Raw genomic sequence first — 24,740 nt, 5'->3', positions numbered from 1 at the left:
TATCTTGGAGCAAAGACTGGAAACACGTAGAAACAGCTACCAGCCTACTGTATATCCAAAGGCAACCCCCAACAAAACCACAACTTCATTTCACATGTCATTTTTACAACTTAGCTTTTATATTTTGGATTAAACCAACCAGATATAAGTGTTCATTAGTGAACTTTAGAGGTGCTGCGTACTTCTGAACTGTGGCAAGAGCCAGGCTACTTAGCTAACTGTAGCACTTGCCAGGCTACTTGCAGTCGTTAAGCTAAGCTAGGCTAGCTGCTTCCTGACTACAGACAATATAGTGGTAACAATATACTCATCAAACTCTTGGCAAGAAAGCAAATATCACGTTAAAAGCATACTTTTCCTAATATATAAAACTACACTGCTCGAAAAAATGGAGGGAACATTTAAATCACACTTTGTATCTCGATGAACGAAGTATTCAAGTTGAAAATCTTTATTGATATATTTATATCTTCATTGGGTGATTCGTCGAGAACAAAATGACGTGGACAAATAATGAACAAAAGAACGGTCAATATAAACCAAAGACATTAACCTATTAAGGGCTGGATTCAAAATCAAAGCGAAAGGTCTGACAATGGGGCTGAGGATTTCATTCCGGTACCTAAGAGCTGTAAAGTACCATTGGGTAGCACGAGGAGGTTTGAACGCCCCTCCAAGGATATACCTTCCTAGACCATCATTGACCCACCACAAACGGGTCGAGCTGGATTGCAGGCAGCAGAACATCACCACGGCGTTTGCAGACTCTTTCACGTCTGTCACATGTGGTAATTGTAAACCTGCTCTCATCTGTGAAGAGAACAGGGTGGCAATGGCAAACCTGCCGATTCTAATGCTCTCTGGCAAATGCCGATCGAGCTGCGCGGTGCTGGGCTTTGAGCTAGGGTCCCATTAGAGGATGTTGGACACTCATGCCACCTTCATGGAGTCTGTTTTTGATGGTTTGGTCAGAAACATGCACACCTGTAGCCTGCTGGAGGCCATTTTCTAGGGCTCTGGCAGTGCTCCTTCTGTTCTTCCTCACACAAAAGAACAGATAGCGGTCCTGCTGCTGGGTTGTGGCCTTTTTATGGCCACATAAAAGCTCCTTGTGTAATGCCATGTCTCTTGGTATCTCCTTCACGCTATTGAGACGGTGCTGGGAGACACAGCAAACCCTCTTGTGACGGCTCTTATGGATGTGCCATCCTAAAGGTGCTGGACTACCTGTGCAACCTGAATGGACTGCAGGTACTGCCTCATGCTGCCAGTAGTAACAAGGGCAATAACAAAAAGCAAAACTAGAGAAAAAGACAGCTAGGAAGGATAATGAGAAAGAAATGGTCTGAGGACACCATCTGCAAAACTATTCCCTTTCTATGGGTCGTCTTGCTGATACAATTGTTTTCCCTCCCTAATTGGAGAGATCAATATCCCAGAAGTTTAATTGCCTTGGTGTTATACTGTGATGATTAGGTCTTCCCTAAATATTTTCGAGCAGTGTATATTATGATTTTGCCACTTTTATTTACTGAAAAGCTCCTTCAACCACTGGGAGATTAGTGAACACACACACACAGTTTTATTAGTCCTGTTATGAATACAGTTTGACCTCCATGCTAATACAGCAGCAAGTACTGAAGACAAGAAGAACAGACTAAATAAGAGTCGGGGTCAAACTGACGGAGTATCTAAACAGGATTAAACTTTATTCAGTTCTCACTTGAAGTATTTGATTTTATGTCAAACAAAACTGATGTGTGTCATTAAACTCACTGACATAGACAGTCAATACATAAGGTTTCAGGGTCTGTAAGCTTTAGAGAATGAATGTTACTCAGATAATATTCAAGCTCACCTCATCCCAGAAGATGGGGTTGTTTTCATAACCCCCCACAGACAGGGCGTCACCTTGGAGGCGCAGGTACACCGATGCATCATGGTCCCTGACATTTGGCATGTTCTGCAAAGAGTGAAGATTAGGTCGGAAACATTCAAAACATGAATAAGTCCAAACACATTGATTTTTAGTTAAAAGATGATGGGCTGATTCATTTTCATAAACAAGAGGAGGATGAATTGTAAGAGCCTCAATCTTCATCTAAGAGATTACTTTATTTAATTGGCAGCATGAGCTCTCCAACATTCATAAGGACAAGACACAAAGACAAGCAAGTTGATGGTTCATAATTAAAGCTGTACCAGCATATACTTGGTATTCTAACCAGATAATGGACTAAAAATATAATAAAACTTAAAAAATGTCTCAATTATTCTAATTTTGGCATAACTTTGTTTATCACAAGGAAACTAAAATTAAGTTTTGCCAAAGCAAAAGGAAATTCCTATGCTGTTAACCTCATATTAAAAAGCTAACTTTCACTTTACTCCACCCAGATTCCTCAATAGCATTTAGTGCTGTTTGGTATTTTACACAGAGGCATACAAACAGAAAAGGGTATACAACACGGGACATAACTACCATAAAAGTCTTTACAGCTCCAGTGGCATACCATGACATGCCTTAACAAACCATAGAGCTTCTTTATGTATAGTATGGCAGCTGCTGACACACCATGAAATCTTCTTTCCAAAACACACTAGAGGGAGGCATTCATCCCCTTGAGTCTGAGTAAATATTCTTGTAGAAGTGTCTAACGCACAGTTACACTTTACGTATGTCATGTCATTTGTATTCATTCTGTCAGGGGGGCTTTTCATTCCAAAGTCAATTGGCTCTGTGGGTACAAAACCAAAATACCAGTGAACAAGCTGACATTTGGAAACAGCCAAACTGCGCCTTTCCTCTCTCTTCTGTTGCGAGTACAGTCAAGCAGATTACTCCATGTGATCAACACTGGACTTCAAAACACTCTGTCCTTCGTGCACTCACAGATAAAAACACAAACACCGGTTATCAGGAAGCGTTTTAAACTCGAACCCACCACTGCCTCTGAGGGCAAAAACATATGTATTCACACACAGACATGTGGTCAGCATGAGATGTTTGACCTCACAAGTTGCCTACCAGATGGGAACAGATTTCCCGATGGCCTCTGTGTCATTTTCTGTGTGTGGGCTGATGTCTGTGTACATGATGTAGCAGTAATGCTGGTTAAGCTGCTTTTAAACTACATAACACAGAGAAGCTCTGACAGCCCAGCGCCCCCCCCCCTACAACCACCGGCCTCTAGAGGATGAGAATGGTTGCATGTGTACACTGACTAAAGCTAACACACACACAAGATTCACAATCAGAGGTAAAGTGTACACAAGCCATGTCAGACATGTGTTCAATCTGCATACAGAGACCTCCCAAATACATACATCATCAGCATTATAAGGATACAAACAAATCAATCTCCCTTTCTCTCTTACACAAATAAGCACACATGTCACTAACAGCATTTTCGACCATAACAGGTGGAACTCTGTAATGTCACAGTGCCCCCTGCAGGTCATACAGACTTAATACAGTACGATGAAGGAATTTATGTCTCCATGGGGAGTTAAATGAGCAGAATCCAAAATCAAAGCTATAGTAGTACTTTGTATGAGGATGCATGAATAGTGCATAATAAATGTATATTCTTAAATGTGACATCTTACAATAATTTCACTCTGTAATAATGGCATTGTGTATTTCCATATACAATCAGGTATCATAGTTTTATAGAATTTTGAAAGGTGATAAGTTGTTGGAAACGCCATGCTGCTTTATGTCCTGAAAATGTATTTGACAGTCAACTAACCTTATTTAGAAAAAGGCAGCTACGTTGACAATAGGGTCAAAAGGGTTAGTAATGTTAATGTTGCAGAAAGGCTGTGTATTTCAACGAGATGGAAAAGAGAAGATTATGGCTAGTTTTGAATTCACATGCTACATGGACAAAGTATGTTGTATCAATACTCACAGGTGAAAAGCACCACAGCTCTACAAGTCATTTGGGAGAGTTAATGAAACAAACTTTGCAGATCCTAAAGATTAAAATGACCCCATACTGAAACCTACACAAACACAACTAGCATAAATGCTGTGTTTGGCCCAACATGATTAAAAAGACATCTTAGATACAGATCTGTACACCTGATGATTGGTTGTGTCTCCATTAACATAATGCTGTTATTATCAGGAGCCACTTCTGTGATTGATTGATTTTTTTTTCTTGCGTAACATATCATGACCCACAGTGAGGCTGTTCAGGTATGACACATGGAGGTCCTACCTGTATGCCTTCAATTCTCTCTGTCACCACATAGGCATGATGCATTGCAACAAGAGGCACTTTGACTCCAGCCATTTCCCCAAGCTTGGTGGCCCACACACCTGCATGTAACACACAGAGGCAAAAATGTCACAATAATGCCATGTTTAAATGTAGATAAATGCAACTTTTAAACAATTGCATTAAGTTTCAAACCTCTTGCTCCAAATATCACCTTGAGATACATCAAGATGCCTCAAATTATGGCAAAAAATGTTTATTTTACATTTCAAATCAAATCAAAATGCATTTCATCTGTGGTTTTGTTAGTTAGTCAGCTAATCTTGTCTGAATCTCACCTGCACAGTTCACCACACAAGGCGTCTCAATGGTCCCATGAGGGGTCTCCACTGCCTTCACCCTCTTTACACCGAAGTCATCTGCCCGCACTTGGATACCAGTCACAGGGCAGTTCTCGATCACCTGATTAAAAGATATACATTAAAGACAATGTGTATTCTCCGTTCCACCCTGACGAGTTGTACAGTTATTTCATTCTAATAATACTAGAGCCCTTTTAATATCTGCTCACTGAGGCTGTGAAAAGAAATGTGGCCTATATTCTCCAACGCTGCTGTGACGGTGGTGGAGGTTCAGTCTACTGTGTCAAACACTCTCCTTTGATACAATTTCGCCGTACTTCAATAATCCTCTTCATATTTAATTCCTCAAAGATTACTACTACTGCATAAGACAAATGTAAAATTGTAAATTGCACTCCGTCTCTGAAGCCTAAAGTTCTAAATAGGCTTGCCTCTAAATTTGTATATACTGTATGTATAACTTACATTTTGTCACTCAATTCTAGCCTACTTTTGTTTAAAATGCACAATGAAAGCACTGACCATCAACAATACGCAGGTACATATCAGCTTAGGTATGGTGTTGTGTGTTACATTTATTCACTGCCATTCAAGACATAATTTTTTCGAAACAGCAACTAATGTTTAACTGTACACAAGGTTGTAACAAGGCTATCTACACTGGATTATCTTGTTCATATAAGGGTGTTATTTTTAGAACTGGCAGCTCGCCTTTCTTTACGCAAACTGAATTTGCGTAAAGAAAAGCGGGACTTCTTCAAAAAAAAATTAGAACCCCAAAAATGTCTAATAGAAAATAGATTAAGGTATGCACTAGAAATTCGATGTTTTCGCTGATAGTGTAGGTTTGTTTGTTTTTTGCAATATTTCTCAACTTACACTGAATTAGTTTTTCAATATGGTGGTTAAAATATTGTTAATAAACGATACCAAGTTAATTAGAAGCGCTCTTGATGCTGCTAGGGAGGGGGCCAATTTAATGACATGTCAATTATACATGTCAATATAATGACTGACCTCCTTAGTAAAGCAATCCATGTGGATCACAAGGGCCTCAGTTTTGTCAGAATGACACGGCCAATGACTGTGAGGACTTCTTTTTGCTTTTTTAAAGTGGGATCAAACCAACAGGGCTGGACAATGGACACCTATGAGAAACTATATCCAAGAGATCTTGAATGGAAATAGAGTTGAGCTCAGACAGCAGAGCAGGGCAGGTAACTCAATCGGAGTGATATGCTCCAAGGTGGAAATTTGATCCGAGACCATTGATCTTAAATTCTAAATTCAGAAAAGATGAGTTGGCTAGATATCAAGAATGAGCAGAATTCAGAATTTGGTCAATATTATAAATAAAAAATGATACTTGTAATTATTGATCAGGCCAGAAAAATATGCCACTCTTGCATGCCTGATGAGATGATTAAGGATGTTTAATAGCGCTTTTTCATGTGGAGGTTTGATTTTTTTATCTCCTGTATTATACCTTAAGTGTAGCTCCAAGGATAGGCTAACTTCATCCTTTAAAGCTAAGAGGTCGGTTTAACACCTGTAAGTTTGACACGGTCGTTAAAAAAGAAAGACTAAAAGCGCTTAAAAAGGGGTAGTCAAACTTAGAGTGATCAAGCAACAGCCAGACACACAGCGTTGTATCCAATAGAAAAAAACATTGTGTATACTGCTGGTCCAGTAGGAAAACCACTAGTCAGCAGACCAGCGCTCATTACCTTGGCTCCCCTGGCGGTGGCAGCTCTGCTCAAGGTGGTGCAGGTGCCTGCTGGGTCCATGGTGCCATCTTTTGGCACATACAGGGTTCCATACAGATCATCAACGTTCATCAGAGGATACAGGTCCTTGGTCTCCGCGGGTGACAGGACATAGGACTCGATACCATAAACTTTACCCAGCTAGAAATGAGGGGAGATGATATGTTTTATTGGTTATGTTCTTGCCTGACAGAGTTTTTTTTTGTCATTTCAAAATGATCAGTTGTAACACCTTTACTCTACATCAAATAAGAAAACTTTGCACTTCCTGAAGCATATTCAAAAAGAAGTAATAGCCACTAGTAGAATATCATTAATTAGGTTTTATCTGAGGATTGTTTATCTAAATATTTTTGCTGCTACTTCGTAGCTGGATCAATTTCAAGAAGTTTCACGTGAACTTTGAACCTCAAACACACAAAATCAAGGTAAACAAAGCCTTTTCCCTGATCATGTGTGTGTGTGTTGAGAAATAAAAAAAACAAATATTAATACAGACAGATGTCTGCTTTTTAAAGCTGCGAGGAGTAGCTGAAAATCTATTTCACTCCATTAAAATGCAATTCTTAACATATATGTTAACTGCTGATTTACTAGGAGCCTGTGGAGTACGCACAAACCAAGTTTCCATCAGGTATTGAGAGATAAGATAAGATAAGATAATCCTTTATTAGTCCCGCAGCGGGGAAATTGTTCTTTGGTCATTGGACAACTGGATTCATTACCTCAATAAAAAAAATTGATAAACCTTTATTTGTTTGCGGCCCTCTAGCTGACAGAAAGACCAGTTTTTAAACTGATTGGAACCATGGATTTCTATTGTGGAGCGCTACTGAGATTTACAGCTTTTTCTTGTAGCATAAATGTGGTAGAAATTTGACAAAATCATATATTCTTAGCTGATCCATTTGGACTTCCTGAACTAAATTATTTTTTTCCATGTTTGACACAGTAGCAAATAGTTGCAATAAATGTTTGCTCTATAGACTATTTCATTATAATTACATTGCTAGGAAACAACTTGGGCCCACGTTTAATCCACTAAACATAAGTTAACACTGCCACAGGAAATTAAATGAGTCGTGTTAATGAATTATGTTTAAAAGCAATCTCCATTCTTACCGACATCAGGCGCTTGTACTCGTCCAGCCTCTGCTTGTTGGAGGCAATGAAGAGTCCTCCATTCTGGATCCAGCCTGTGTGGAGACCCGTCTCCTCCTCCAGGTCTTTGCTGATCACATTCCTGGTGTGGGCCAGGAGCTCTACCTCAACATCACTTGGACGGAGCTGCCACAGTAGGCCTAGTGAGCAGACACACAGCAACACACACACACATCGGCTGATTAACAAAAATGCATGTACAGTGTGCACTGTCAGCATACAAAACACACAACTGTAAGCACTTTATCTGCAGAGACCTTATCAAGACTTGAAGTACAGGAAAGAAAAAAAGATAAGTTGGTAGTGCGTAGAAGAATAGTAAGGGTGGATGGTTTAAACAGAACCTGCACTAATGTACTTTCTTTCTATATGGTTTGTTACCTGCAGTGTGCCAGGTGGTGCCAGCAGTCAGTCGGTCTCTCTCCAGCAGAACTACGTTGGTCATCCCCATTTTAGCCAGGTGGTAGACGGTCTGACAGCCCAGACTGCCTCCTCCGATCACCACCACATCCGCTGATCTGAGGCAGGTGGCAGATTACTACAGGTGAGCTGAGAACATGACTCCAAAAACAAAAAGATCCTTTAAGTTACTTAAAGGAAAAGTTTGACATTTGGGGAAATATACACTCTTCTTGTTGAGAGTTACACAAGAAGATTGACACCACACTTAGGGCTTCCCTCTACATAAAAGCTACACCCCTGAGCCAATAAGATTAGTTTAGCTTAGCTTAGCATAAGAGTTGAAACAGGGAGGAACATCTCAAGGGTGGAATTGGTCTTCTTATCAAATTCTCGTCAAGAAATGAAACAAAAACATTTCCCAAAATATACCCCTGTATAAAAGCTGTTTTAAACCTTTACTTTTTTATTATCAAGTAGATTATTTTATACATTTATTAAACTGATGATCAAATGTTTTCGCTGTCAGATCATTTCCAGACTTGATTGATTGATTGAATGTATAAATACATTACACAAACCCTTAACTTATCCAGTAATGTGTGTATTCTTCAAGGCAAATCATTTCATCATGTTGTAAGAATTCAAACAGAAGCTGGTCTTAAATTGCCTACTGGAAGACCCTTTTAGAGCACACAATACAGTCAACACCATCAAGCCAACCTGGGTAAAGGTTTAGTGGGTCCAGAGGAGGCTCCATCCTTCTGTTGGAGCGTCTTCTCGTAGGGAACACTTTTTTCCTTGGTGGGCTCTGAGCTGTAGGACCGAGCGGTGGTCTGGCACAAGGGGGAGAGGGGAGGCCTCACTGTCGACACTACACGCCGCACTGTGCGCCCAAGGAAGGCCATGGCCCCTGTGGACAGTCAGAGGACGAAAAGAGACAGAGTGATGCTGCAGAGACATTTGAGGAATGTATTTGTGCAATATAATATGCAAGGTCATGGTAAAAAAAAAAATATATATTGCAACTTGGTTCAAAATTATTTACAGAAAAACATTTCTGAACTTCAAGGCAACATGACGTATACAGTATTCTGTGTGAGTGAAATATGTCAACCCATTTACATTCAATACATATGCAAATCCTAACTTTGTGTACCATTTCACCAAATTGAATTGTGCATTGTTTTCAAATACACTACAGTGGAAAGGTTCAAGATAAATCAAATGAAACTGGTGGTTTGAGATAATTGTTAAGTTAAATTATTAAACTTCAGCTCCAATCAGCAAATGCTTAAAAACTAAAATGATTCCATGGAGATCAAAGGTTCAATGTGTTGCATTTTCTTACTAAAAAAGGATTAAGCAGCAACTTTAACAATGCCAGTGTTTCGTGACTTTTGTACTGACTAAACCTGTCACCAAGAACGTGAGTAACCGGTTTAGGGTGATATCTGCATAACTTCGTTTATTGAGCACGCTCTATTTATAATAACGCGTTCACGTCACCCTGCTGTCGCTTAATTTCCGATTAAACATTAGCACTTAAACGCAACACGCCCATTGGACAGACAGCATGCAAGCAGCCTGTAAACGCCACGTCCGTAAGATATAACGTGGCTTAAAAAGGCTACAACACCAAGCATTGACCACCAAACCTGCAAGTAACACCGGACAGAAACTTAGTTGCACAACAGCAGTCCGGTCTCCACATGCACACTTACACTGTAGCCGAGTGTCCCAGAAAAAAAAAAAAAAAAACACTCGATGCGAGAGCTAAAAATAATGCAGTTTGCAGTAAAGACGGGGAAGGAGTCACAAAAATGGCCGAGTACGTGTGTTTATCGGAAGCAAACTGCGTGTTAAAGTGTGGTAGGAAAGCTGCAGCTGTCAAACTAAAGGCTTGCTCGAGGTGAACTGCAGCTCGCCTGGGACGTGGACGTGAGGAGGCGGCAGCAGGGGGCAGTGTTGCCAGGTCTGATCGATGGTTTTCAGCCCAATCATAACTGCAAACCCGCCCAATTCAATAAAAAGCAGCCCAGATCAGAACCTTGCAACAATCTGTAAAACTATGCGCAATAGAGAAACACATTATAAGCATTCAAAGCTTCACATGTGCACCTAATAACCAATGATAAAGTGTAAGATCAATGTTCAACCCATAAAGAGTGCAGTCAGACAGCCAAATACACAAATTCAGAAGTCGAGGTCATTGATGAGGTCAAGTTATACTGTAAGTAGGATAAAGAGAAAAGTCAGTTTCCAGCAGCCTTTAAAGTACGTACAGGAATTCACTGACATAGTTACATCCCGTTAGATCAATCACTATCTGTGGTTTGTAGAGCAGATTCAGATTTATCTATATTTGTTTGAAAATATAAGTGGATATGTGTGTGTATCTGGCATTTTATTATATCCTATATTCTTTTTATGTCTGCCTTATAAAGCACTTTGCTCGTTTTGATCATTGCCATCTCAACTATAATAATAATAATAATTATTATTATTATTATTATTATTATTATATTGTGGTAAATAAGAGTACTCGTTATTATTATCAACCACAATATATTACAGGGTTAATACAGACAGTGTTAAATCTTTATTCCACTGCATGAAACTTATTGCCTACAATCTAGTATTATTATTACAATTATACAGGAAATTTGGATTACTACAAAACGTAGTGTTTGTTGTGAAAACTAAGCGTCAGTCGGCTATTTGATCATGTAAATCCTTTATGAGAAGTTCAGCACAGAAACATCGCCAAAGGAGAAACGCAAGCTTTTAGCAATTAGTTGTTAGTTTTATTTAGATTAAATTATATAAATGAGGTTGTTGTTGTTGTGGATGTCGAGGGAGCAGCTGTTGTTGAGAGGCCTCACATTTCAGAGACCAAACCAAGCAGAAGTGGAACATTAGATCTGCATAAAACATCATGTATGAGGAGTTTGTATGTGTGAGACACTGAACACATGGTTTGGGAAATTTTGCAGCAGGGGATTAAAAGGTGAGAAGAGATTTTAAAATCCAAAACTACCGTCCCTTCCTCAGCAACTCAACATTATGAAATCGTATGCCCTGTAGCACTAAGCCATATGCAATGCTCTGCCTGCCGAGTTCACCTCATGATTCCCTAACCCCAAACCAGCAGCCAATAAGGCGCTGAGTTTAGGTTCCCTCCTGTGAAAGGAGGTTCTCCCCTGTTCATACAGCCTGTAGCAGGAGAGCAGCTTAATCTCAGAGCTGCAGCCAATCCTTCTGTTTTATCTATGTGTGTGCGTGTTCTGGCTGTCTACACCAACCTTTGAACTGCGTCGTCTACTCCAAAAACCCTTTCATGTAGTTGAATAACCAAGCTTCTGAACTAGTGATTAGGTACAGCATGGCATGCACATGTACAAACACATACACACCTTTACATGTGCAAGTGTGTGTGTGTGTGTGTGTGTGCTATGCTTATGCAAACGGCAAGCCTATCTCGTGTACGTCGTGACCTATCTTTAGCTACATTTCATTCATTCTGATCCGTGACATGGTGTTCCAGAGGGAAATAAGGCCACGTTAACCAGATGATCCTATATCACATTACATTCAAGTCAAGTGAACTTTAGGTATAAAGCACAGCTGTATGCCTAGGGAAACGTGTGTGCTTATATTTGTTTGAAAATATAAGTGGATATGTGTGTGTATCTGGCATTTTATTATATCCTATATTCTTTTTATGTCTGCCTTATAAAGCACTTTGTAATGAATGCTTGTTTTGATCATTGCCATCTCAACTATAATAATAATAATAATCATTATTATTATTATTATTATTATTATTATATTGTGGTAAATAAGAGTACTCGTTATTATTATATTAACCACAATATATACTAGCCTTATATATATAATACAGCCTTTAGTGTGTGTTTAAAAAAAATAAAAAATAAAAATAGGGATACACCGAACTCTTTCTAATTACCTGACAGTTTATATATTATGTCTTGTTCTGACAAACCAGATTTTACTGGTGCCTGTTCATACACTCTTGCCATTGCATTTGACTGTTGAACACTAGTGACTTCAAGTAACAATAGAGCCGACATCTCTTGTTGTGGTTAGATTTTTTTACACTTTGGTTATTCTAACAGAACAGACAAACATGTTCTGAGTTACTAAAATATTTTGAAAAGGATTGGCAGTATTGAGAGTTTTATGTTAAATTAAAGTGAACTTAGAGTAATAAAGATTGTCACTATTATAAAAGTAAACAAAACGTAACTATGCAGGGGCGGCTGTGGCGTAGTGGAGAGCAAGGTAGTTCTCCAATCAGAGGGTCGGTGGGATACCTGGCGCAGTGATGTGTCCTTGGGCAAGACACTTAACCCCAAGTTGCTCCTGAAGGCTTGCCATCGGTGTGGACTGGATGTTGCATGAATGTTAGTTAGAGTCTGATGGTGGCACCTTGCATGGTAGCCTGTCATCAGTGTGTGAATGGGTGAATGATATGTAATATACTACTGATTGTAAGTCGCTTTGGATAAAAGCGTCTGCTAAATGACTGTAATGTAATGTATGCAAATGGTCACCCCTTGTTTTGTTTCCAATTGGATACATTTTTGAGTCAACAAAATGAAAAACTGAACCCTCTGGTGGTGGATTTTTGTCAATGCAACATCTGGAAGTACTTTTTTTTTTTTAAAACGTATATACTTGCTTCTCTGTCCACAGAACGTTTGGTTTATTAACCAATACAAAACTCACAACGACAATGAGAAAAAACAATTTACATTAGAAAAGTTTGCTATACAGTTGACCTAACATCCTGTTTTATAACATCTGAATACAAATGTATTGTTCAAAGACACACAGAGGCTTTCATCAGAAAAGCGATTGCACCTAGATTGCTTGCTTGACATCATGTCTTGTGACTCATCCATTAACCATAATAAGAAAAACTGGACAAATAAATTAAGACATATGAAGGAAAACCAACCCAACCCTAATAATATCAAAGAATGGACAAATACAAATCAGACCATTATAAATGCTTTTCAAGGCTAAGAATACAACACACGTTTAGTATAACTGATCATCATCATTTAAATCCATGAGGGACATCAGAATTACATCATCGTGTACCTGCACTGCTATCTTATGCACATTTTCATACATTACTAGACTTAAGGATTCCAGTGATGCTACAAAAAGATTACTACAGGCTGTGTTTAGTTATAGATTACAATTTCAAAAGAATTGCATTGCAAGGCAACAGCTCGGGTCCAATTTAATAAATCAATTGGGAGACTTTTGGAATGTTTACCTTGGACGAATGCTGAAATCCCGAGAGTTCACAACTCAACATGCATTGATTTTATTCTATTTCCCAAAAGTATTTGTTTTATTTCAAAAAATGTAGTGTGAAGTATTCACAATATATGAGAAACCATGACAAGTGCAGGGTTATAGTGCTGAGAATATATATTCTCAACTTGAACCTGCATTTTGTTTCTGATTACTGTTGATTTAATTGAAGTGATATGAACCAATTTTTAAGGTTTTGATAATGTTTCCTGCTTCTAAAGACAGTTAAGAGTAATGTCAGATAAGCCTTAGGAGGAGTGTGAATATTTTTAGAACTTAGCTCATTCTATATTAATACACTTTGATAATTCCAAAAACATACAATTAAAAAGCCAGAGTGGAAACGATAACCTGGTGGTGATAGAATTGGGAGTGCTAAATAAATATTATACAAACTCTGACCTTGAAATCCAATTTCTGTGATTAATTGTGAAAAATATCAATACACAGCCACAGATGAAAAGGAAATCTAATGAGCCAATGCTATTTCAGTTAATCTATGAATTACTTATTGTATATAAAAACACAAGCTGAAACTGTTCAAATGCAAACATCCAATTAGTGTGTATCACTAACAAAACACTTCCTTAGTATAATCTGGTACCACTGAAACCATGAGGTACATCAGATATAAGTTATTTTATGTTATATATATTATGTTATAGAAGCCAATGGAAATATTTAAGAGTCAGTATAGCTCTGTGTTAAATACAGGTTTCTCTCTTGATGGAAAACATGCACAAATGGAGAAATGGATAGGCAGAAAGATTTACCAACAAAAGGGAAAAAAAAAAAGAAATAACATCAATAACTTAAAAAAGACTTTTGTCCAGACTTGCCAGGAGTTGTGAACAGCTACTGGAGCCTCAGTCAGCACTCAAAAGATGAACACATAAAAGTTCCTGTAAAGATACCTCTCTGGTGTCCATTTAAATTCTGTCTAATTAAAATTCTAAACATGCAATCACCACACGCACAAAAATTCAAAACAAAAGTATACATTTAAACAAAAATTCGGTTGTCATCAGCCATACAAACTGTAAAACTCTCATAATATTAAAATATCTGAATTAAGGAAGAAAAAAAAAAAAAGCCTGAGGGTGGAATGGAATCTGTACAAGTATTAAAACACATTTCTTTACAAACAGACTCAATTAACACAGTCCCTTATGTTGCTTTCCACCCAAAATGTCATCTTACACCATACTCTTGCTGACATGCTTTGAAATGTCCAGTTTGAATGACACTGAGCGTGTCAGTGGCGTGACGCAGAGTGGACCAAAAATAAAGTCTGGGAACACTTTCTCTCCTCGGCATCTGTCTCTCTGACCTTGTGACCTTGTGGCCTTTTGACCTGCAGGGTTCTCCACAGCTACGTCTGCTCCGCGCTAAAGTTCATCCTTGTAGGCAGCCGAGAGCATGTCGGCGGGCCGCGCAGCCCCTTTCAGGGTCTTATGGGAACCCCTCCAATCAGTGCGTACAGTGTCATCGTCCCACAGAGTGGACGTCTCTGTGTCACTCACCCACTGGGGATCGCCGGCGTAGTGACAAGGCTGGACCACAAGAGGCCGTGTACTGAAGGCTTGTAAATTCCTGTTGGGGAAATGGGACTTGTAGTCTTCACTGCAAAGAGAGAAAGAAGATATATATATATATATATGATTTGGTTTATTTGAGACTTTAACATATATTTAGTATGTCACAAAAACAAAATATAAGTTCTGCATCAGAGATATAAAATTAGTGCACTCATAATATTAGTGCAAATGTATTTTGTTAATCAATATTACTGTTATTTTCTAATTTATTTGGAATTCAGAGACAGAGACTGATTTTCAAAGACTGTTCAGTTGCTCTTAGCATGAAGGGCGACAGCAGGACCGATGTGTGGTGTGCGGTCATTGTGCATTCTTTGCGGACTAGTCAAGCATAACGAATTAGAATCACAGAGGTGAGAGAGGGAGAATGGAGAAAGTGGGTTGGCTATAAGCCAGTTTTCCACACATGATGGAGCACACAGACACTGCCAAGCCTTCTGGTTTGCAGGCCCCCCAGCCCAAGGTGCATTTCATCTCTTACAGTCAGTGCCCCATATGTGTCTCAGTTAGTCTGCTAGATCACAACTGTGGGATAATGGGAAAAGTTGTTTTTCAGGGATATTAGGGTTAGAAATTGGGTCAAGGCTGCAAAGAGATGCAATGAATTAAAAAAAAATATAGAGTCCTGAGATGAAGTGTATATTTTATAAAACTGAAATGTTTTGACGGTGACTTGATTCATGCATGAAACAATGTCTTTATATAAAACCACAAACAAACCACAAATTACAACAAAAACAAAAATCTTGCGTGAGTTGAGAAGAGGAGGAGATAGTGTTGGGTCAGAAAGAAGAGTATTGAACATTTTTTAAACTGGTGGGAATATCTAAATGTTGCTGCTGTTTTAAGACAACCATGGTTGGACCACATGTGATGCCAATATGAATAAAATAAAGTAAATTAGAGTCTACAGCCACGCAAGCAGCGTTAACTAAAATGCTAATGTTGGCATGCTAACATGTTATGATGACAATGCTTATATGCTCATGTTTAGCAGGTATAATGTTTACCAAGCTAGCAGTCTTAGTTTAGCGTGTTAGCATGCAAACACTTGCTAATTAGCACTAAACACAGAATACAGCTGAAACTGATGAAATGTCATTAGTGTTGCAAATATGGGATTATGAAGGCAAGCATTGAACAAACTAACAGTTTGATGGTACTTATTGAAAGGTGAAAGTTATTTCTTCCAAAATGTTGGTACCAGTTTATGGCGATCCATCCAATAGGCCTAGTAATCAAGACATTTATTTAAAAAACAAACATGTGAACCTCATGGTAGTGCTAGAGGAAACGGTCAAAAAAAAAGTCATTGGGATTCATCCTCGTAATTTCATCCATCCTGATCCTCATCTGAGATATTTCGGTCTGGACCAAAGTAGCAGACCGACTGTCAGACCCGCCGACTTTACTACCCTTCAAGCCATAACAAAAGTGTGGCTAAAAAAAGCGGAGCCCAAGTCTGTCAAAGACACATCTGTATCCCCTCTGGCTTTTAAAGTAGAATTGGCAACCACACTGTGTCTAAAAAAAAGTGGCAATCCACCCAAAATTCAGAAAATCATCCTCAGGAAGACATGTTGCCATGAAAGCTGCACATCATAAAGAGAAAAAATGTTCACAAAGATCAAGACCACCTTTGAAATGTGGTGTTCTAATTCAGATCGACAAGCACTACATATTAAACTGACAAGAATAGAGAGTATAGCCAAAACTGACTTTTTCCAAAGAAACCACAGACTTCACAATACTTTAATCTACTTACTCCACAAAAACTGGCTAAATATTTAGCATGTATGCAAGTTTAGGCAACTATAGGGAAGAATGTTTGTGGCAATTATAAAGTCAGTTTTAGATTTATAGGTCTGGCAACAGAGGGAGGATGCAAAGTGCTGAAAAACAAGTTTTATCATAGAAGTCGCCAAAGGTGAAAAAGATTGATACACAACAACTACAACTGAATCATTTCACCAACATGCTCATCAAGATTTAAACAACTAAAGTATTCAGTAATGTCGTCATACTTACTTGGGATGTTTGTCATACATGATGGGGAGGAATTCATCAATAGGCAGCATCTTGGACAGCGGCTCGGCGTTGAGCAGTTTTTGAGCTCCCTGCAGGGAGATGGCGTAGGACAGAGTCCAATACGAGTAGTCGGCTATCACCAAGTTGTGAACGTTCTCCACCGCCTCCTCCTTTGCAGGATTCACCTGCTTCCTGCCAAAGTATCTGCAGCGACGTTAAGCCACAATGAGAAATAAAAGATGAAGAAGGATGAAGAACTAAAAAAACAATGGTGAAGAAGAAATGAGGTAATGTCTAAAAACATCAGAGTCCAGAAATCTGCTGCAGAGCCGGCTGTTCTTTGTTGCCACGTGTTTAAAATCATTTTCAAAGTATTGGGTTTTTTTGCAGCATTTGTTCTGCATGTGTCCAACCCTTTTTAGAAAAAGCACGCAAACAAAATACACACACAAAAAAAAGCTACATTTCCCATCTTTCTGCTGATAAATACTTCCAAAATGCGTTCAATGCGTGTCTGAAGTTTTGTCTAATCCTTTCAGTATGATTTCAATTGAAAACATTTGTTTCGTGTCTGGCAAAGACCTTAATCACAGAAACACGGACACACAGATGGGTGATGTGCGATGCATTCCTGGATGTGAATTTTTCCTCTTGACTTATGATCCCATTCCTCCACACACGCACACACAACATACTTTTGAGCATACTGTATTGACTCAACCTAAACCTCACCTATTCCTGCCTAAACAGGAACTGTGTGTATATAAACGTGTCCATCTTACATGATGTCCCAGTCCAGCTCCACCTGCTCCACCTCCTCCATCAGTCTGAGGACTCGTCGTTTGAAGTTGGCCTGGAAACGAACGTCATCTTCAAAGACCAGCGCCTTGTCCATCTGTAAGTCAACCATCTAAGGAGAAAGGGGGAAAACATTGGTTTCAGAAGGACCAAGGGATGGAAAACGGAGAAAACTAAACTTATGGAGAAACAAAAGATGGGACAAAGAGGCTCAAAAGGCTCTCTCAGTTAAAATCTGAACTGAGTGTGTTCTGAGAACACTCAGTTCAGATTTTAACTGAGAGAGCCTTTTTTTTTTTTTTTTTTGGGTCAATTTCCAAGTTAGTAAAACCACAGTTGAAACAAAAACAAATAAATTGTATCTCCTTATTTGTAACAGCAATAACATAATTACAAAATATTTGAGTAGTTATTAGCTAAATAGCTAATTATCTACATAGCAACATTCAAAGTTCTTTGAGTTTTAGTGTTCAAATTATATTTTTAATTTATTTAGAATTCATCTATACATGAAAATGTTATCAATTTCAGTGAATGCAATTAGAAGAGATTTGGAACGCTTTTATAATTGATAACCATTGAAAAATCATTCTATCTAGTCCCAACTCTTGATCAGAAGGCCATCGTTCATCTTCTTGATTATATTACCTGTATTGTTCTCACTGTCAGTCATACCAATAAAGACTTATATGTATAATGTGTGTGTTGTCTCACCTCCTTCCAGATGAAGAAGTGGCTGAGGAAGCAGCCCACCTCTCCTTTGGTTAGGGTGCGTCCAGAGAACGGGTCATAGTAGCCTGGCAGAAGGTCAACACCAAGGATCTTAATATCACTGCTGTTCAGTGCACTGTGAAGACACACACACACACACACACACACACACACACACACACACACACACACACACACACACACACACACACACACACACACACACACACACACACACACACACACACACACACACACACACACACACACACAAACATACAGATGTTATAGTAATTATATTACCATGAAGGGAAGGGGGAAAGAGTAATGGGGAAAAAGGGTGGTTGGAAATGGGGTCATGTCAATGGAATGTCAGATTAAGGAGGAAGCACAAAGGTTCCAAAATGTTAACCTTGTACAGATAACTGAATGGCCATAATAAAGAGGACAATCAGAATTTGCATCAAATATCATAATATTATCTTGAAACCCACAAATTAACAAAACCACAAGTTTTTGTAACAGTACATTTCTTTAAGGAAATTTCTGTCTTTCTCGCCAACCATATTTCAATCGTAACGTTAAGTCAGTATCTCCCATTTCGATATTGATTTTTCTCTTTCTATCTAAGCCGGTTGACTGGTCTTGCTGTATTCAGTCTTTCCCTGAGAGTGTACTCACTTCCCATCCACGGCGTCCACCACCTTGACGTCAATCTCTAGTTCATTCAAAGAGAACAGCATCCGGTCTCTACGGTCATCACGCCGTCGCAGATTAATCAGATATATCTGAGGAGAGGAGGACAATTAGTGGTTTAACCCTTTTAACTGCATATCAGAACTGCAAAGTATATCATTAACTCCCTGACTTCTTTAGACAAGTCTGTACTTTTTACAAGTGTTTTTTTTTAGTAATAACGTGCTCCGATCTAACTCTGAATGATGAATAGAGCCTAAAAAGACAAAAAAAAATCTTTAACGCTCTCAGTATTTCATAGCCCATTGTGTAAGTTCGAAAACACCAGGATTTTGATTATAATACCATCCAAGAATAAGTGCAATTATGTAATAATTTACCAAAATAATGTGCCTTGTTATAATCCTTTTAGACTCAAAAATGTAGAAGTTAGAGTGCAATATTTTTATAGATGCAGAGACTACCATGTTGGTTGAAAAAAATCAAAAAAATCTATAAATGAGCAATGTAAACAGTATCTTCATATATCCAAAAGAATGAGGGTCCCTAAAACATGGCTGCTTCTACGAGAAAAAACATTGAGGTGTCTCTTACCTCATCAAAGCCCATCAGGTCTCTCTGTTTGGGGAACATATAGACGAATCGTGAGGGGTGCATTGGAGGACCATCAACTGTTTGACACAGAGGGAACACAATTTACAAGAGAACAATGTAATATAACAAAGCTGAACCAACACAACATAATGTATCAGTTTGTTCGATTATTATTCCCTGTCAGTATCTGTCTTTATTAATATTAATAGTGAATAAAATGTGCTCTTACTCATGGACTCAAGTTGGACATGGACAAAGTTGAGGCGATCATCTTCCAAGGTTTGCTGAGGTTTGGCTGGGACGTTCAGGTAGCCGTAGCGCTCCTTGTTACACAGATACATCTGTACCTCTGAGTGGCATCAAAGATGAATAAATCGATAAATTAATGAATTAATGAGACATTCATTGTGTACCATCTTAGGTTTCCCCTAAAAAAAAAAGACATAATTCTACAGTAAAGTCAGTATGTTTGTGGATTCGATTACAAAAACATAACCGTGAACAAGTGCTGACCGACCTGCAGCACGGCAGGAGAAGGCGAACACGATGATGTCATCGTAGGGCCACGAGTAGTCCTCGTGTGGTGGGAAGAAGGCCAGTTTCTTCATGCCTTCCTTCCTTAAATCCAGCAGAACGGTGGAGTGGATCATGGGCACGGGAAAACAGCCCAGTCTGTGACGATGACGGGTGGGGAAATACTCTGCTGTTCGGCGATAATATCCCTGAAAAGAAAGATGGTGTCAGATAGGGGGTCAGGATATAGAGAGGTCCTTTTATGGTCATTTTTGTATGCTACCCATGTGTCCAACTCAACAGCAATGGCTGATTTTCCTTAACACAGTTTTTTTCCTCATGTGTTCCCTCACTATGAAGTCACACACTCACCTGTGGAGTGATACCGCACCAGTAGTTGGAGTACGCTCCCTGAGAGTCCAGCATGGGGGCGACGGCTGACTTGTTCTCTGCTATCATCAGGTTCAGGGTTTCTGGGTTGGTGAGGATATTGTCTGTGTCAACGTACTGAAACAGAGACGCAGAGGAGACCAAAGAAAAGAGAGGAGAATAGGAGAGTGATTGTAGATTCATGTCTCTGTAACAAGAGAAACTTTTACTTGGATGACATAACAGCAGCAAAGAGGGAATAAATCAAGGGACGGAGCGAATTTAAATCTTACGCTGCTGTCACAAGAAAATGTATCTTATTATGTACCAGGATGTAATCGGCCCAGCGTTTCCTGGCAAAGTTGAGCGCTGCCTGCTTCAGCTTCATCACATATTCATATCTGGTGTTGGGCCAATGCTTAGGACCCAACTCTCCTGCATAGGACCTAAAACAGAGAGTTCAAATTAGAACATTATAGTATAATGTTGAAAGGATTTGCCATATCTCATATCTCATAATTTACTACTAACTGAATTAGGCAGACTGGTTTCAATGTATGGTTATCACTGTATATATCTATACACATCTGAAAATACAGCTAGGCTGACAATTTATATAGTTCAGTGTCTGTAAACAAATGATTGGCATGCACAAATAATTTCCACTCATAGCCTCTTGAGCTCAGACAGATGTCCACAGAGTCAAGGCGTACGGACATGCAGAGGCGTGCTGCATAATTCCTTAATATGCGAAATGAAAAGGTGTGTTATCTTTAGGCAATAAAGCGGATCCACTATGACAATAACGGCACTACAGAGGCTATAAAAGGTGGGTTCGTGTTGCTTCGGACAGTAAGATTGGCTTAGATCCACACAGGATCAGGATCAGGATGTTGGCTTAACCAGATCCCTGCTGAAAATATAGTACTATACATTCCTATTATTGGACTTACGTGGGCTGGTCCATTGGTCGCCACTCTACATAATGGTAGTACTTCTGCATGAAGGTAAGCCACTCTTTCAGTATGGCTGTGGTGTTATCTGCATTGTGATCCGTGGCTGCCCTGAAGAGCACAGAGAAAGCAGGTTGTAAGACTGAAGAGCTGGTGTGTTTCAAATGCTGGTTTAATGGAGGCAAAATCATTTCCAACCCATCTTTAAGACGTTTAAATAAAACATTTCCAAGCATATTCTTAATCCGGAGCAGCAGTCTAGACTAAAGATGTTATTGCATTATGATATTCTTATCAAATAAATACTTTTTCCTCTTACAATTTCAATTGTTTTAAGAAAGCTTTATGTACATATCTATTGCAATACTGGATTTTTTTTTACATCACTGAAACAAAGAACTATGATTGGTCAGGTATGTAATTAGCTGGATTAGCTGAAAACAGATACTCTTGTCTTGTTATTAACAAATTCTCAATTGATCTTCTTGAATGTATCATGATATTGACATTGTGATACAAAATGACTCATACTTTGACAGAAGATTTATTTTCAATGTGGAAAGTGCACTTCAATATCCTGCATACACACACACACACACACACACACACACACACACACACACACACACACACACCTGTGAACACAATACAACTCTACAAAGTACACATCACAAATGTAACGTTAGTACATCGCCATAGATTGTTTTATATGATTATCACAGCATATTTTTTTTTTTTATATCAGTATGCAACCCAGCAACAGATAATGTCTCTTACTAGATCAAGTTTTATCAAATCAAACAATAAACGTACAAGCAGAATGGGTTTTAAATGAGATAAGGGGTCACTTTACGACACATAAAGCACACTTAAGTGCTCCATAGAGGCATTTACTGTTAAAAACCCTTAGAGAACAGCTCAGTTTATGGGTTTTAATCACTAATGTTAGTCATATTTTCATTAAAAAGGAGTGCTAAGAAAGGGGATCAGTTAAAACTAAGCTCTACAGAGAATCCAAACTAACGCAGTCCACAGTAGGAAGTGAGTGCTGTGGAGTGAAAGGCTCAGAGGGAATAGAGGAGGGGGAGGACTGCTGCTGCTTTCTTAAACTCATTTAAATGCCATTGACCTTTTGAACGGCTGCTATAGTCTGTTAAAAAAAAACAGAAAAAAAACCCCCAGGAGAGCCCCCTACAAACAGCCCCGGCAGTGCATGCAGGAGAACCCACCACACAGAGATGCGTTCTTTGGGGTAGTTGAGTCTCTCCAGAGCTCCGAGGTAGTACGGCAGGGAGTGTGCGGTGTTTCTGGCTAAGATAGCGATGACCACCGTAGGAGGCTGCATCTTCGACTCCTCCGGGAACATTTCTTCCGAAAAGTAGCCCTCGGTGTTGAAAACAAAGGCCCCTAAAACTAAAAAAAAGTGCAGTAACATGGTGGGAGCTGCTTTCGGTGCTCTGAACGCAGCACGTCGCCGGTGGACGCGTCAGCAGTCCAAGAAAAATGAGGAGAAAAAAAAAAAAAAAAAAAAAAGGTTTTCCCAAATGTTTCTACCTCCCCCCTCTCACTGACTTAGTGTACTAGATTGCTCGCTTTTTCCAAGAACGGAGCCTGAGAGAGCGACATTACGACTTCCGCTTTCGAGCTGTAGCACAAGGAAAGTCTGACAACGTTATCCGGAGAGGAAGGAGTGATTTGTACATTGTGTTTCTAAGTACATCTCTGAAGACACTGATAAGATAAGATAAGATAAAATAATCCTTTATTACAGGATTACAGCAGCAAAAAGGATAGTGCAAACAAGAGACATAGTAAATAAAAAAACACAAGATCAAAATAAGTATTATAAATAAGCAAAGGAGCAATAACAAAACAGTAAAGAACAGTAAAGAACAGTAGAGAATCGATGGGATATAAACTATGACGTAAAGCAGTTAGGATCCAGTCAGAAAAAAACCTCTATTAACTTTATAATCAGTTTGGATTCTTAATTATTTCAAGTATCAAGAAATTCAGTTATAATAAGAATTTTAGGAGATAATAAAGCGTTACTTTTTTTTAAAACCATCCCCAGATCTTTTTTTCCATGTTACAATTTTTACATATAATATGTGAATCAACAGATAAATGAAATACATTTAAAAAGCAGTCTTGTTTTTTTAAGTTTATAAAGCCTAAACATTAGGCATTAACATTTACTGTTATGTGATATAGTTGGTGAGAGAGATATTAGATAAAGTTGATGAACATCATCAGGTAAATGGTTTTTTTTTGGTGTTAATCTTGGCTGCAGTGTCATATATTCACCAGCAGAGGGAGGGTTTGATCCAATAGAAGGCCCATTACTCAGAGTCTGTCTGTTTTATGGGTTTCTTTTGCTAATTTAGGAATGTAACTAATTACATTTCCTCAAATATGGCACATACGTATTTCTATAGTTACAATGCTTTTACATTTATTTGGCAACAATAATTACTAGTAGGTTTGCAACATATAACACATATGATCAATTTACAGAACATGATGCATTGTTGCAAGTTAAAGTACATAACAGTACATGCAGTACAAAGCGGTACAAATGTGTTGCAGCCTTGTAATAATATAACATTTGCATTCTTCATAATGACAACATTTGATGCTTTAAGTTAATTTTCCTGATAAAACTTAAAGGTGCAGTGTGTAAGATCTGGCCACCTGCTCCAAAGAAACAGAAGGCAGCATCCCAAATCTACTACTGGGTCCATACAGCCTAAATTCACAGTCATCCGCTCGGAAAAAGAAGACAGCTACTAACTAACAGCAGGACAAGAATACGCGCAATTTCACCAAATTGCTGAAATTCTGAGAGATGGTCGAAATAACACTGCTAGAAGTGAACTGGCAAAAACGAGAAAACGACTCAGAGTCTTCACTGTTCTGTCCTTCACAACACCAGGAGACTACTTCGCCGGGAGGAGAGCGAGCGGCACCTCCCGTAGACAGACCTTCAGTTAGCAGAGCTGCAGTAACACAGTACAACACACTGTAATCTATTCTAATTCTGTTGGTAATGTATTAAACTAAAATTCTGGCCAGATCTTACACATTGCATCTTTAAGTATTTCTTCCATCACTGCGTTCACATAACTATGTATGGCCTGCTGGGTGTCAAAAGCCGCTCTGTCACTCATAGAAACAACACAGACGTTGTTGTTGTTGTTGTTGTTGTTTTCAT

At 38.8% G+C, this 24,740-nt stretch overlaps 2 protein-coding genes across 2 annotated transcripts in view; both read right to left on the bottom strand.

The window, feature by feature from the left end:
- Nucleotides 1–9,870, bottom strand: part of sardh (sarcosine dehydrogenase) — a 38,445-nt gene extending 28,575 nt beyond the window's left edge. The window contains exons 1-8 of the mRNA XM_054612625.1: nt 9,639–9,870; nt 8,638–8,827; nt 7,897–8,033; nt 7,477–7,655; nt 6,316–6,495; nt 4,565–4,688; nt 4,227–4,327; nt 1,859–1,963 (exon numbers count right to left, since the gene is read on the bottom strand). Of these exons, the coding sequence (XP_054468600.1) occupies nt 1,859–1,963; nt 4,227–4,327; nt 4,565–4,688; nt 6,316–6,495; nt 7,477–7,655; nt 7,897–8,033; nt 8,638–8,822 (1,011 nt within the window). The 5' untranslated portion in view covers nt 8,823–8,827; nt 9,639–9,870. The remainder of the gene's footprint in view (nt 1–1,858; nt 1,964–4,226; nt 4,328–4,564; nt 4,689–6,315; nt 6,496–7,476; nt 7,656–7,896; nt 8,034–8,637; nt 8,828–9,638) is intronic.
- Nucleotides 9,871–12,634: 2,764 nt separating this feature from the next.
- On the bottom strand, nt 12,635–23,006 carry cercam (cerebral endothelial cell adhesion molecule). The gene is made up of 12 exons (XM_054612269.1): nt 22,756–23,006; nt 21,527–21,637; nt 20,902–21,019; nt 20,577–20,711; nt 20,209–20,413; nt 19,921–20,040; nt 19,692–19,768; nt 19,083–19,189; nt 18,405–18,537; nt 17,675–17,802; nt 16,893–17,096; nt 12,635–14,889 (listed from the first exon to the last, which is right to left on the bottom strand). Exons 1-12 carry the CDS (start codon nt 22,959–22,961, stop codon nt 14,655–14,657), a joined length of 1,779 nt encoding a protein of 592 aa, XP_054468244.1. The 5' UTR covers nt 22,962–23,006; the 3' UTR covers nt 12,635–14,654.
- Nucleotides 23,007–24,740: the final 1,734 nt, after the last annotated feature.

This window comes from Anoplopoma fimbria, chromosome 14 (assembly GCF_027596085.1).
Source record: "Anoplopoma fimbria isolate UVic2021 breed Golden Eagle Sablefish chromosome 14, Afim_UVic_2022, whole genome shotgun sequence".
Taxonomy (NCBI): domain Eukaryota; kingdom Metazoa; phylum Chordata; class Actinopteri; order Perciformes; family Anoplopomatidae; genus Anoplopoma; species Anoplopoma fimbria.
The sequence above is the reverse complement of the archived record's forward strand: the minus strand, read 5'-3'. Positions and strand labels throughout refer to the sequence as shown.